The 12,746-nt window shown below is 39.2% G+C and overlaps 1 protein-coding gene across 9 annotated transcripts in view; it reads left to right on the top strand.

Moving 5' to 3' along the window:
- The window catches only part of KTN1 (kinectin 1), a 90,428-nt gene that overhangs the window by 53,487 nt on the left and 24,195 nt on the right, over positions 1-12,746 (top strand). For all 9 annotated transcript variants that reach the window (XM_081934538.1, XM_081934537.1, XM_081934536.1 and 6 more), the window contains 7 exons: positions 4,697-4,731; positions 5,373-5,463; positions 6,334-6,402; positions 7,811-7,848; positions 10,461-10,551; positions 10,712-10,780; positions 12,659-12,696. In XM_081934538.1, the coding sequence (XP_081790664.1) occupies positions 4,697-4,731; positions 5,373-5,463; positions 6,334-6,402; positions 7,811-7,848; positions 10,461-10,551; positions 10,712-10,780; positions 12,659-12,696 (431 nt within the window). The remainder of the gene's footprint in view (positions 1-4,696; positions 4,732-5,372; positions 5,464-6,333; positions 6,403-7,810; positions 7,849-10,460; positions 10,552-10,711; positions 10,781-12,658; positions 12,697-12,746) is intronic.

The raw sequence follows: 12,746 nt of genomic DNA, 5'->3' as shown, positions 1-12,746 counted from the left end.
GTGGCACTCCTTAGCAGCAATGGTGACCTTGACAGCACTGAGATTGAAGTAGTGGCCTTTAGCAGTCCCCGTTGCCTTCTGATTCTGTCCACACCCTTCTTTAAATGGTGCATGGCTTTTTCACAAGGCTGCTTTGCAAGAAGGCTGCATGTGGCCAGCAGCTCCTTCAGAAAGGCCAGGCATGCCTCATCTGCAGTGGGGGGGGGGCAAGAAGATGAAGGTCAGCTGCAGGATTGGCAGGGCTGTAGGAGCAGAGGGCAGCAAAAGTGACAGAGTGCAGAGTAGCCAAGAGGGCAGTGATGGGTGGAGATGGACAGAGAAAGGCACGTACCTTTTGCCTTTCAATGGGAAAAAGATTTAGACTTGTTTTGACACAAAGAGGCTTGGAGTAGAGGCAGATATCTTGAGCCATAATATTTCCTCATAACAGGCTATTTTATACAGGCTATCTTCTAAGAACTGATCTAAAAGCAGTGCCACTATCTAATTTGAAAGGAACTTTTATGGAAGCTTTTGACTTCTTTTGCTAATTGACTTTACTCGGATAGAGTAAAAATCAACATTATTGCATACCATAATTTTGGTTCCTATTATGGCTGAGAGTGTCCTTGGATGCTTCTTCTCTTGTTTCAATGGGAGGCCAAAGAAACTTTGTAACCCTGTAATAACCTCCCAGCCACTTCCTTGGTCCTGCCTGCTATAGTAAGCAGCTCATTACAAGAGCTTTATCCTATAGCACTTGACTTCATTGTTTTCTACTTTTTTCAATTTCTTCCTTTTTTTCCTTTATTACATTTTCTGATAGCCCAGGAAAATGTCCATCACTTTTCTTGGACATATCAGGAGAGATTTCAGTGGTTAGGGATCACCATTCTCAGGGACTGACCCTCCAAACTATGACCTCTTCAGGTGACCTGATGGCCTTTCCAGGTAGGTCTCCTTCTGTCTTGCCCAAAGTAGTTTTTAACAACTATGCAGAGATGGTAGTTTGCTCACCCCACTTAAGGGAGTGGTATATTTTCAATCTCTTAGGGGAATTGAGACCCCCCCAAACAAATTGGCTAGAAAATCAAGCACATGGCAACAACCATCTTTGAAGACATCCAGAAGAGGAAGGCATATCTTAAATCCCAGGAAAGAAGAATTCTTTCAAAACAGATCAGCAGAGCTGCCCGTGTGGGCTACTGTAATTTAGGGATTTCACTTTTTCATCCCTAAGAAGCTTTCAAAGAGACCAGAAGTCTCGCAGCCAATGGAAAAGGAAGCATTTCCAAAGAATGTGGGCACAGATTTCCTGGATGGTCTACTTTTAGTTCCAAGGTGGCTGAAGTATTTCCTGTAGCCTCAAACCCTGCAGCAAATATTTCCTCTGCAGTTGTTGTGTTGAGCAGGGTCACAAAGGCAGACTAGATCTCTGGTTATTAATCTGCCTGGTAATTAAGATCAGTAGAGAGGCCGTCTTGAAGAGACACATCTTTTTGGCACACAGTATAACAGCACTTTGATTTATTAGATGATTTTGTTATTTATTTCATTGTTTTCTGAACCAGTTTGTTAAATTTCTATATTCTGTTTTTGTTTTAACTTTTGTTAGCTGCCTTAAGTGCTTTCCACAGGACAAAGACAAGGTGTAAATCAAATAAAAAATAATAAATCCAAGTTGCTATTAACTTTGAGCATTTTTGGTGAAAACACTTTTGAAAACCATGAGATGACTTCTTGGCTGAAAACCAAAGTTACACAAGGATCCATAACTTATTGGCATGAGTCATATTACCAGCTGAAGCACCAGGAATCTAAGGGTCATTCTTCAAAAATGAGCACCATGTATCAAGATCATCAATGAGCTGGGATGGGCGGGCTTTGCTTAGTTGCCTAGTGCTAGTGTTCTAATATTCAGGCACCTGGGTGTTTCGTGCAGTGACATAGCTAATGAAGTTCTTCCCTGAAATTCCAGAAAGCAAAGCACCTACTTCAAGCCATCAACCATCTGTTTGCTATCAAAGTCATAGAATCATTCCCACTGGCAATAAGTTTCATGTGGCAATTCGAAATTCCATTCTTTTGGCTAGCCTTTCTTTATTTCCAAGAACCTTGTTTGTCTGTTCATTCCCCCATCTACTGGAGGTTTTTTGAGATTTGAACTGGGCCATCATTCTCAATACACTACTCTCCCTTTTGACATGGCAACATAAAGATCCTTGTAGCACCTGTAGTGTCCTCTTAGGACCAAATTCATACCTACTGCTATTTAGATTACCTTCTCCTCTGTTTCATTCTTTAACAGAGTGAGCAAGATAGTCTGTTGCCTATCATACCTTGGCTTCTGCATCAACTGGGAGAAGAGGCAGATGCCCCCGCTTAATTCCTGCAGCTTCTGGAAACAAAGCTGAACTATTCTGGCAGGCTTGGCCTTCCTCCCTTACAGGAATTAATCAGGTCAGTGATGCATGCCAAATGGTTGAAATTCAGCAGCCCTAGGTCATCTCTAAGGCTCAGTTCCATGGACCAGGGCTCACTCATACTCCCAACAGTAGATATCATTTCTCTTCTTGAGAGGAGAAGCAACAGGGGACCAAGTCATTTATTCCACTGAGACCACATTTGAAAGTCTTTCATATGCTGGATGTCTTAAAGCCCTTGAAAAGAGTGTATTCCTTTGGAAATTCTTTTTCACCCATCCTAGTTGCCAATGCCTGCCTTCGGGGCTTAGGAGACTTCTCCAGTGGATGTTGTTGGATTCACTAAAATCTTAAAGTAATTAGGCTAGCACTCTGCAATTCTGAGTTCAACTCGTGAGGGAGACCTCAACAATGTTAGAATAATCAGAGTCACATCTTTCATCGCTCAATAAAACATGTCAAGGCCTCCTTCAACATGTTCATTGATTAGCCGAGTACAAGGAAGCCTACAGTTATATTGCCTGGTTCATCTAATCTTCAGTACATCTTGCTAGCAGTTTGGCCACCTTCTCTACTAATGTCCCCTTAGTGTTATATGCAGGGGAGCAACATGGTCCTCAGACTAGGCTGAGCTTTGTGAGGTAAGTACGTGGTGCCTTACAAAGGAAGAATAGTACAACTCTTTTAATTCACAAATCAAAGTTGACATTTCTTTCAGGAGAAGAGCTTTGCGAGTAGGAAAATGGTACATCAACTTTATTATGAAATTCCTTTTTCTATTAGGAATGAGAGGTACCTGCTCCATTTCTTTCAATTATGGGATTTTTCCTAAGAAGGAGTGTCTTCTGTAAAACTTGTTTTTACATCTGTTTTTATTTAACCTCACGTTTACAGAACTATTTTTAATAATGTTTGTCATCTCTCAACTGCTGGAAGCTTGGCTTTTACTGCCATCTTAGGTCTACAGAAAGCTCTTTGGTCTTCCTTACTGGAATAAAAATTAGAGCCCTTCATGCTCTTCGTACATGATAGAAAAAGTGATCCATTCCATTATATGTTGAATCTTATTCCACAATTGTTCCATAAAAATAGTAGTATGCATTTTTCTTATAGTTTCTTGAACAAGTCTCAGTGGTTAAGTTACAGTGCCAAGATATAAAGTACTTTGCTATTATAGAGATGCAAACATACCTGAGGAGGGATATTGGAGTTGTAGTTCATAATATCTGGAGTGCCCACCCATGTTAAAGGATCTGTGGTGATTCAATTTTAAAAGATTGTTGACTGAAAATAACTGAGATTGAAATGGACCAAAGATCTAGGTGCTTATTGGTTGCTTCTTATGCAGAACATGTAGGCTTTTTAGTCACAATGGAATGAATGGGTGCCCTTCTGAAAGATCTCAAGGCCAGGTTGGTGATAGGTCATCCTAGAGAAAATCTGTCTACAGGCTTGTTAAAGAATTAATACTGATTTGATGGCATGCAATTAGTTATTGTTGGTTTTGTATAAATAGTATAGGGCACTTGGTACACACCAAATATGTAGCAGTAGATGTTATAAAATCCTTCGCATTTCTTTGATCAAGAAAAATGTGACGTTAAATAATTTAGTATGTTAACAATAGGATTCTATTTACTAGGGATAACATCAATTTATGAAGCAAATTGCTACTACTTGGAATAATTTTCATTATTCGTTTTATCAAAACTGGGGTTGATAAAAGATTGATAAAATTTAGCATTGCAGTCATAAAAGATGGCGAGATAATGTAGAGAGCAGTGCCAAGGAAAGATTCGCTCACAATGTTAGAAGAGTTAGAAGAACTAAGTCAGATACCACAAAGTTTGCAACTCAAGTCTTGTGTATGGGCAGGAGTATAGTTGAGGAAGACCCAAAAAAGGACAAATTTGTACAGTTACCAGTGGCATATAATTTCTGCATTATTATGTTATCTGGTTGGTAGTGAAACATAGTGCAAGCAAACAGTCAAATTCTGAGAGCACCAAGAACTTCACTTTCATCTCTCATCTCAACTAACTTGGTTCCAAACATCAGAAAACAGAAAGTGAAAGAAACAGACTATATTTGTTTTCCCCCTCTGCTCTGCCACCTCTTCTTAACAAATCAATGACATACTCCATTTGAACGCTTAGGTAATGATATTGAAATATCTGGGGTGGATTTTGTGCCATGACTTTAAGTGAATGTAAACATTTAGATTCCAAGCAGCTGAATATTTTAGGATGAAGGTTGTAGACTTAACATGTATTGCTTTGTTTCTTACTTGTTAGGCTAACAAAGAATTGCTGGAGCAACTGGAAAGAAGGTAAGGAATGGGGGAAATAATCATTTTTCAAGTTTACCTTGCTGTAAATCTGTATAGCCTAGAGTGGGATGGGCCTGCCACAGATTTCTGAAAAATATGGCTTGACATAGAGATGTTCTCAAGTTCCATCCTTGACATTTCTATGCAAAGCTGAAATTGGTAAATTGTGGCTACTGAAACTTTAGCATGCATTCTCCCAATTTTATACTGATAATGTTTCCAAAATTCCAGCGGTGCAATTTTTCCCTAAACAACCCCATGTATATCGAAAGAAGGCTTAAGATAATTGGTGAAAAAAATAAAATAAAATCCCATTCTCTCCCCCTCCCCACAATTAACAAGAAAGAAGGACATCAAAAAGAAAGGCAACATCATTAGCTTCCATCCACCTTCACAAAGTTAAGTGTGGCGTCTGAGCCACCAAAAGAATACCTTCCCTGTAGTAAAAGAAATTGAGGAAGTAGGATGGAAAGGAGCTTTCTGGATGAATTGATATTCTGAGGAATTAAGGCTGTGTTACAGCTGGTCCTGTGAAGACTATTCAGTGGTAAGCATCCCTTGAGGAAATGTGCATAAAGTTGCCATCCTGATTATTTCAACCAGTTTTGAATAGTTGTCAATGTACATGTTCTTGGCTTCAGTATTACAGATAAGGATGACAAAATAAAGACGGTTGAAGAACTCCTTGAAACTGGGCTCATAGAAATGGCAAATAAGGAGGAAGAATTAAAGGTAATGACTTTATGAATGTTACATGACTTACTTCTCAGTGGTGCAGGAGTGTGTAAGATTTCATAGTACCTCAGCTAGCCATGCCAAGTTGTACAGTATAGATGGAGGATTTTGTAGGGTTTGGGATGAGCTTCTGTGTGGACACACAGCTCACATATAAGTATCCACAGATGACTACTCAAAGAACTGCACTTACAGACAACTAATTGCTTCTTTTACTCCCACCCACCCACCCTTCTGCTGAGAGAATTAAGACGTGTTACTGTTCTTTATGCTGGAATAAGATTAGGCCTTCGGAGATTTTTGTGCTGAGGACATCAGTGTGTCATTTGATACTGTGTCATTGAATGCACTTTAGACTGTCAAGCTGGAATGCCTAAATATGAAGATGTCATTCATCATCCCTTTGATATGTGTGCCAGGTTCTGGTATATCTTGAAGTGTCCAGGGAAAAATTGTAAAGCATTCTTCTATATTAAGATATTATTCCATTGATAATAATAATAAAAGGTGGTCAAATCTGTACTGAGGAGTTACATTTAATTTAATATACAAATTGCATTTTTTTTGAGGGACTATCTATGTTGCATTGTACATGTTTGGGCAATTCAGTCTGGCAGGATTGGTGTGCTTAAATAACACTCTGTGAGGACTGAAGAAGAACCCCTTGTCTGTCACAATGCCTGTCCTTTGGAATGAGGTTCCCCCCAAGATGGCCCCCAAAATAGTTTATAAATTACATAATGTATAAATTATAGTCACTGGGATTTGGGCAGCATATAAATTTAATCAATAGCAACAGTTATTATTATTTAAAGATCAGTAGCAGTGTTGCAACTCTTCAATATTGAAACTCTTTTGTTTGTAAAGGCATTGAGAAAAGACAACTTATCCCTGAAAAGTGAAGTTGAAAGTCTTCGGAAAGTACAGACTGAGCAGGTATATCTTATCAAAACTTTTTTTAAAAAAAAAATATTCAAATGGATTGCTGGTAATTATAACTATAACATTTTCCATCTATTAGTATCCTGCTAATTATAACAGTATCCCACTGGAGAATTGCGGTGCTGTGACAATGTTTTCTTTTAAATTAGCTTTGAAGAGCTGGCTTTCCCCCCAGATGCTAGGTTAGGAAATGAGTCCCCTCTGGGAATACCAGTTTCCTTTGTTTTACATTGTTTTGATTGTTCTTATCTTGTACACTACCCAAAGTTACTATTAGTTAAGTAGCCTACATATTTGATTTATAAATATATTTTTTGTATGTCTTGAGAATTTTACTTGAAACTTTTGGATTGTAACTGTTGCTACTCTGATTTGATGTCTGTTGTCACATCTTGTTTTACTACATCCTGTAAGTTCTTTACAACCAAAATCCAGCTAGAGTCTGCACCAGTGGTGGGTTGCAGGCGGTATGCCCCGGTACGGGCGTACTGGAGCCTGCCTGGAGCACCGGATACCGTTCTGGTATCGTGCTCCGGAGGGCCCGCCCGCCCACCTGAGCTCCTTACCAGTCTTTTAAGTCTTCGGCACTTATGCGCATACAGCACCTGCACGACGCTCCGCTGAACAGCTGGAGCGTTGTGGAGGCTCATGGAGGCAGTAAGACGCATGCGTGCACTGCGTACGTATGAGCACTGCGTGCGTCCATATGGATGACGCCGGGCCCGTTCCAACCATATTGGTTGGAACGGGATCCGGAACCCACCACTGGTCTGCACTATATCTTTTATGTAGGAGATAACATGGTACAGATTTTACTGCAGTTCTAAAATATTATTGACATTTTCAGGAAGGCAAAATTCTCTGGTTGCTAGTTAATGTTACCAGGCAGAGAATTTGTATTGTAAGCTAAGCTGTGCTTAAGGGTTACTCTTGGCATGTAAGTGGATATATGCCCATCATTTCTAATATTCTGCTTCCAGGGACCCATGTTCCAAAAATCACAGAGAAGGGAAAACTGTATTCCAGTGGGAGGCCACTAGAGTGAAAATGAGACATACAGAATATTTTTCACAAAGAATCTGGAGAGCTAAACTGTGCTTGCCAACTGTGTTTAGGATTAAATTACTAGTAGTTGCCAAATACTATTGTTTAATTGATTAAATAATAGAACTAATTTGTTTTCTAATTTGTAATTATAATTACAATGCTACAAATACTGTTGTAATTCTATTACTAATTTCTCTTAGTAGATAAATATAACAATTCATTTATTAATTTAATAATTAATAAAAACTAGTATCATTTGTGCCAGGTAATCATTATTATCCTTTGAAGCATCCAATCAGAGTGATTTGAGTCTCTCCTATTAAATGCCGATATATTTTCATCTTTTTCCCCAAAGGTATCATTTGCATCCTTGGTAGAAGACCTGCAGAGGGTGTAAGTAGCAGCATGACTTCCATTTTAATATGCTCTTAATGTTTACATTTTGTTACTATTTGAAATTAAGTGGATAAATATTGTCTTAAAAATTCTGAACCACAACATATCTAAAATGAAATGGTGAATGTTGCATTTGGTATCTCAATATTTACCTCTCTCCAAAAAAGTATACCTTTTTATATTTTAAAAAATCCCCAATCACCAAAATATTTGATGTGTGAACTCTTCTGTGAGCAAAGGATTTTTGATTTTTGTCTCTGCCCCCAAGCCCACACCCTGCATTAATCCTACTGTCCATTGTAGATTGAAGGAATAATAACTGATTCAGCTCACTGTATCTGTTCATACTTGAGGGGGATCGGAAGCTTTTTAACAAATAGGTGAAGCTAGGAAAATTACATCTAGTACCTGGGCAACTACTGCAGGCGCCCTTCAGGGCTATATGCTCTTTCAGTTGCCCTTCTCTCTGTATACCAATGACTACAACCCTCTGTTAAAGTACTGAAATTTCCAGATGATACAACAGATGATTCAAGACAGTGATGAGTCTGCGTATGGATGGGACGTTAAACAACTGGCCATCAATGTTTCCTCTAAGCTGTGCGGCCGTGCACGTGACAAGAAAACGCCGCACAGCAGTTTCCAACTGCCGCGCACTGATTTTTAATGTCACAGTGTGATGTAACACCCCCCCTCGCCCGCTCCACACACCCCTCGGCTCCTTCCGGCCTCCAGCTCTGCCCCGACCCGGGAGGAAGGAGAATTTCTTTCACCGACCTACCGCTTCGGCTGCTGCAACTGCGCTAGGGCCAAGCCATACGGGTTGAAGGGTGATTGGTGGAGGGGGGTCAGAGAAACTCGTCTCCCTGTGCGTGTGAATTTGTGGACTTGTGTGAGTCACGGAGATATGATTTCAAAACCGGAGAACCGTTTTCGGCCAACTGTCTCTGCATCTCTCCCAGCCCTGTAAATGGCCCGCTTGATCCGAGCACAAGGGCCATTGCGTTGGGCATTGAGACCGGCCCAGTCACACACAGACACACAAATACCCCCCCCCCCGGTAGGACAGAAATAACATAACAACCAGCCGAGGCGGAGGGGACAAAAGGATCATTGGCGGCGGCAGTGGCATTTTGCCACGCAACATTCTGCTTGAAAGGCAGTCTGCCTAAGCTGTCGGAGCCTATAAGGGTCCCCGAGGTGGGCAAACGAGAGAGACAGAGGGAAGTGTTATCCTGATTGATGTCATCCCGAGAAATATTCCACATGAAGAGGCGCACCTGGTTGAGAACCTGAGCCTTTCCTGCTGGCGAAGTGGAGAGGCAGGAAAGATCTAAGCAAAGTGGGGGGAGGGGGAGTTTCATTTTGCCTACCTGCTTTAAAACTGTAGAGTGAATTTCAGGAGGAGCCCTTATTTTCTACCAGTACTATATTACTATACCACCTCTTGTGGTATAGTACTATATTCGACAGCCCACTATCAGCAGCGGAGTCCATCAAGTTTTTGGGTTCTGTAATCTCCCAGTATTTGAAATGCACAGTTAATATTAGAACCATCATTAGAAAGGCACAACAAATAATATTCTTCCATCAACTCAGGAGATTCAGATTGCCCCAGGGGCTGTTGATAAAGTTTTACAGAGAAATTATTGAGTCTGTTATTTATACTTCTATAACTGTCTGGTTTGGTACTGCAATCAAACAGGACAGGTACAGACTCCAATGGATAATTAAGATTGCAGAAAGAGTAATTGCAACCAGCCTGTCTTCCATAGAAGATCTATATGTTGTGCAGGTTAGAAGGAGGGCTGAGAAGATATCTACAGACTCCTCATATCCTGGACATAAAATGTTCCAACTCCTCCTCTCACGACGGCATTTCAGGCCGTTGCATGCCAAAGCGACTAGAGACAGGGACAGTTTCCCCCCTCTTATTATCACTTTGCTGAACACATAATTCTCACATTGCTGTCTAATGTCTGTGTGTGTTTACCCATGTTCTATGTCTGTAGTATTATCACTTATCCTTATTATCTACTTTACTCCCTTTACCTTTTATTGGCATGATGATGATGATTCTATTCCTTTGCATATTGACTGAGAGCTTCTGCACAGGAGACAAATTCCTTGTGTGTCTAATCATACTTGGCCAAATAAAGTATTCTGTTCTGTTCTGTTCTAATTTGAAATTTAGTATTGGAACAATTTAAAAATGCTCTAAAATTGCTATGGATGAGCTTTAAGTACTCTTTCAGTAAATATGAATAGTTCCTATATGTACATTTTGAAATTGATTTTCCATACATTGTCTGCTACTGTATACAAAAGCACACAGATACATATCAAAATAAATGTTTTTTTTAATGGAATAAACCAGATATTTCTTTACTATCAAGCATTATTAGTTCTTCCATATCTAGGTTTTGGTTTGCTATTGTATTTATTAACATCCAATTACTGGTGTAGAAATATTGCTTGCTTTCCACCATCTGGCAATCTACTTCCTGATTAAGCTCTTTCTCACCTTGTACAAGAACATATATATTTAAAGTTTATTTTCTAAAATACACTCTTTATATCTGCATTTACAATTTTATGCCTTTCCAAAGAATTAGTGAAAAAGATGGAAAGATCAAATCTGTGGAGGAACTGCTTCAAGCTGAAGTCCTTAAAGTTGCAACCAAGGAGAAAACTCTTGGGGTAAGTATTGGATCATTTGGATGTTGATGCTCCATTATTTGTGGCATTAACTTGTGAGTGTGTTTACCTCTGCACTGTATTTTAGTCAAATTTGTTTTTGTAACATTCTCATTTGGTGTCGTCTCCATTGTACGATTTTGTGTGTTTTGTCATTGAAAAGGCTTTGGAACAGGAAATAGAGGCTGTGAAAGAAGAACTAAGAAAGGCCCAGCTTGAGAAGGATACTCAGGTAAAGCCATTATGAGCTAGCAGCTGGGTGCATTTTACTTGGCATTATTCCTCCTTCCACATCTAAGAGCTTCTTTCCTAATTCTCAGTAGAGGCTTAAAAACAATGAATCATATAGGATTGCAGTATTTAATTGATAATTCAATTTGATTAGGAGTACGTTGTGAATTTTAAAAAAGAACATGGCCTCCACTAATGTTAAGCAATTTCTATATTTCAAAAAAATCTATCTTAGAAAAGGCTTATCAGTATGTATGCAATAGGAGGAAGGCATTTCTTAAGATAATATGTCTTGTCTACATCTACATTATGTAATCGTTATGAAAACATCATGTAAAGAAATGATAGTTCTAAAGAACAATCATTTTTTGCCATATACACATTTAATTCATCAACTCAAGCTCCTAATATCATTGTCATCGTTGTTGTTATTGTTGACCAACACAGTCAAGGTGACTATATAGTAGTTATAATAGTGACTATAACATTGAACTTGGACTGGGAGGTCTCAAAAATCACTGACTATAAGTCAGTCAATCTTTCTCAGCCTAGCCTCCCACACTATCTTTATTGCAGCATAAAATGGAGATTCCATGAAAGCTACCTTGAGCTCCTAGAAAAACAGAGAAATATAAGAAAGTATTTTTTTAAAATTTAAAATGATACTTCTGAAGATTCACAGAAATGCTAGAGTTGCCATCCAAGAAGAATTTTAAGAAAACAGCTACTCTCAATGGTATTTAGGGATGTAATATTATAATACATACATACATACATACACACGCACACACATACACATATATATAGAGAGATCAATTGTGCCACTGCATCAGGAATATCGTGTGCAATTTTGGTGATCACAAAAAGAATATAATAGAGCTAGAGAAAGTTTAGAAGAAGGCAGTTAAGATAATCAAGGGCTAGAATAGCTTCTCAATGACGAAAAGTTGTGATATCGCTGGCTTTCTAGTCGAACAAGAAGGCAACTAAGAGGGGACAGAATTGAGGTGTACAGGATTATGCATTTATCGATAAAGTCGGCAAGGAAAAACTATTTCCGCCTTCCCAAAATACAGGAAATGGGGATCACTCAATAAATCACTCAAGAATAAAGATTCTTTTTTATATAACATGTAGTTCAATTTTGGAATTCAGTGCCATGAGGCGTGGTGCTGGCTACCAGTTTGGCTGGTTTCAGAAAAAGCTTAAGTTTGATTTCTGGAAGTCAAGGGACATATTGTTTCAAGATTTTCATTATTGCCCATTATTTCTTTTATCTTCCAGAACACGACATTTTTAGTCCTAAAAAATGCTCTTTTTCTAAAATAGTCTGACTGCATTTAATTAAATTCCTAAGAGTAACATTTTACAGAAGTGACCAAGACAACTGCATATGTTTGATATTAGCACTGCATTATGGCCTGCTATAAAAGGGACGCGGTGGCTCAGTGGCTAAGCCTCTGAGTTTGTCGATCAGAAAGGTTGGCAGTTCGGCGGTTCAAATCTAGCGCTGTGTTACGGAGTGAGCTCCTGTTACTTGTCCCAGCTTCTGCCAACCTAGCAGTTTGAAAGTACGTAAAAAATGCAAGTAGAAAAATAGAAACCACCTTTGGTGGGAAGCTAATAGCGTTCTGTGTGCCTTCACCAATGAGTCATGCCAGCCACATGCCCACTGAGACATCTTCGGGTAGCGCTGCCTCTTCAGTTTTGAAATGGAGATGAGCACTGCCTCCTAGAGTTGGGAACGACTAGCACATATGTGTGAGGGGAACCTTTACCTTTATGGCTTGCTATCTTATCTTCCCCCCTTGGACTTATAGTTTATCATCATTCTGCACATTTCTTTGACTACCTATATGTGTATTTTTTTTTCTGTTAGGTGACATTTGTTCAGGAAATTGAAGATCTTCAAAAACAGTAAGTGTTTCTGATAACAAGAATTTAGGTGTTTTTTAGCAGTCTTTTTT

The sequence above is a fragment of the Natrix helvetica genome (assembly GCF_964273705.1).
Source record: "Natrix helvetica genome assembly, chromosome: 1".
Taxonomy (NCBI): Eukaryota; Metazoa; Chordata; class Lepidosauria; order Squamata; family Natricidae; genus Natrix; species Natrix helvetica.
Note: the sequence above shows the minus strand (reverse complement) of the source record. Positions and strands in the feature narration are given on the sequence as shown.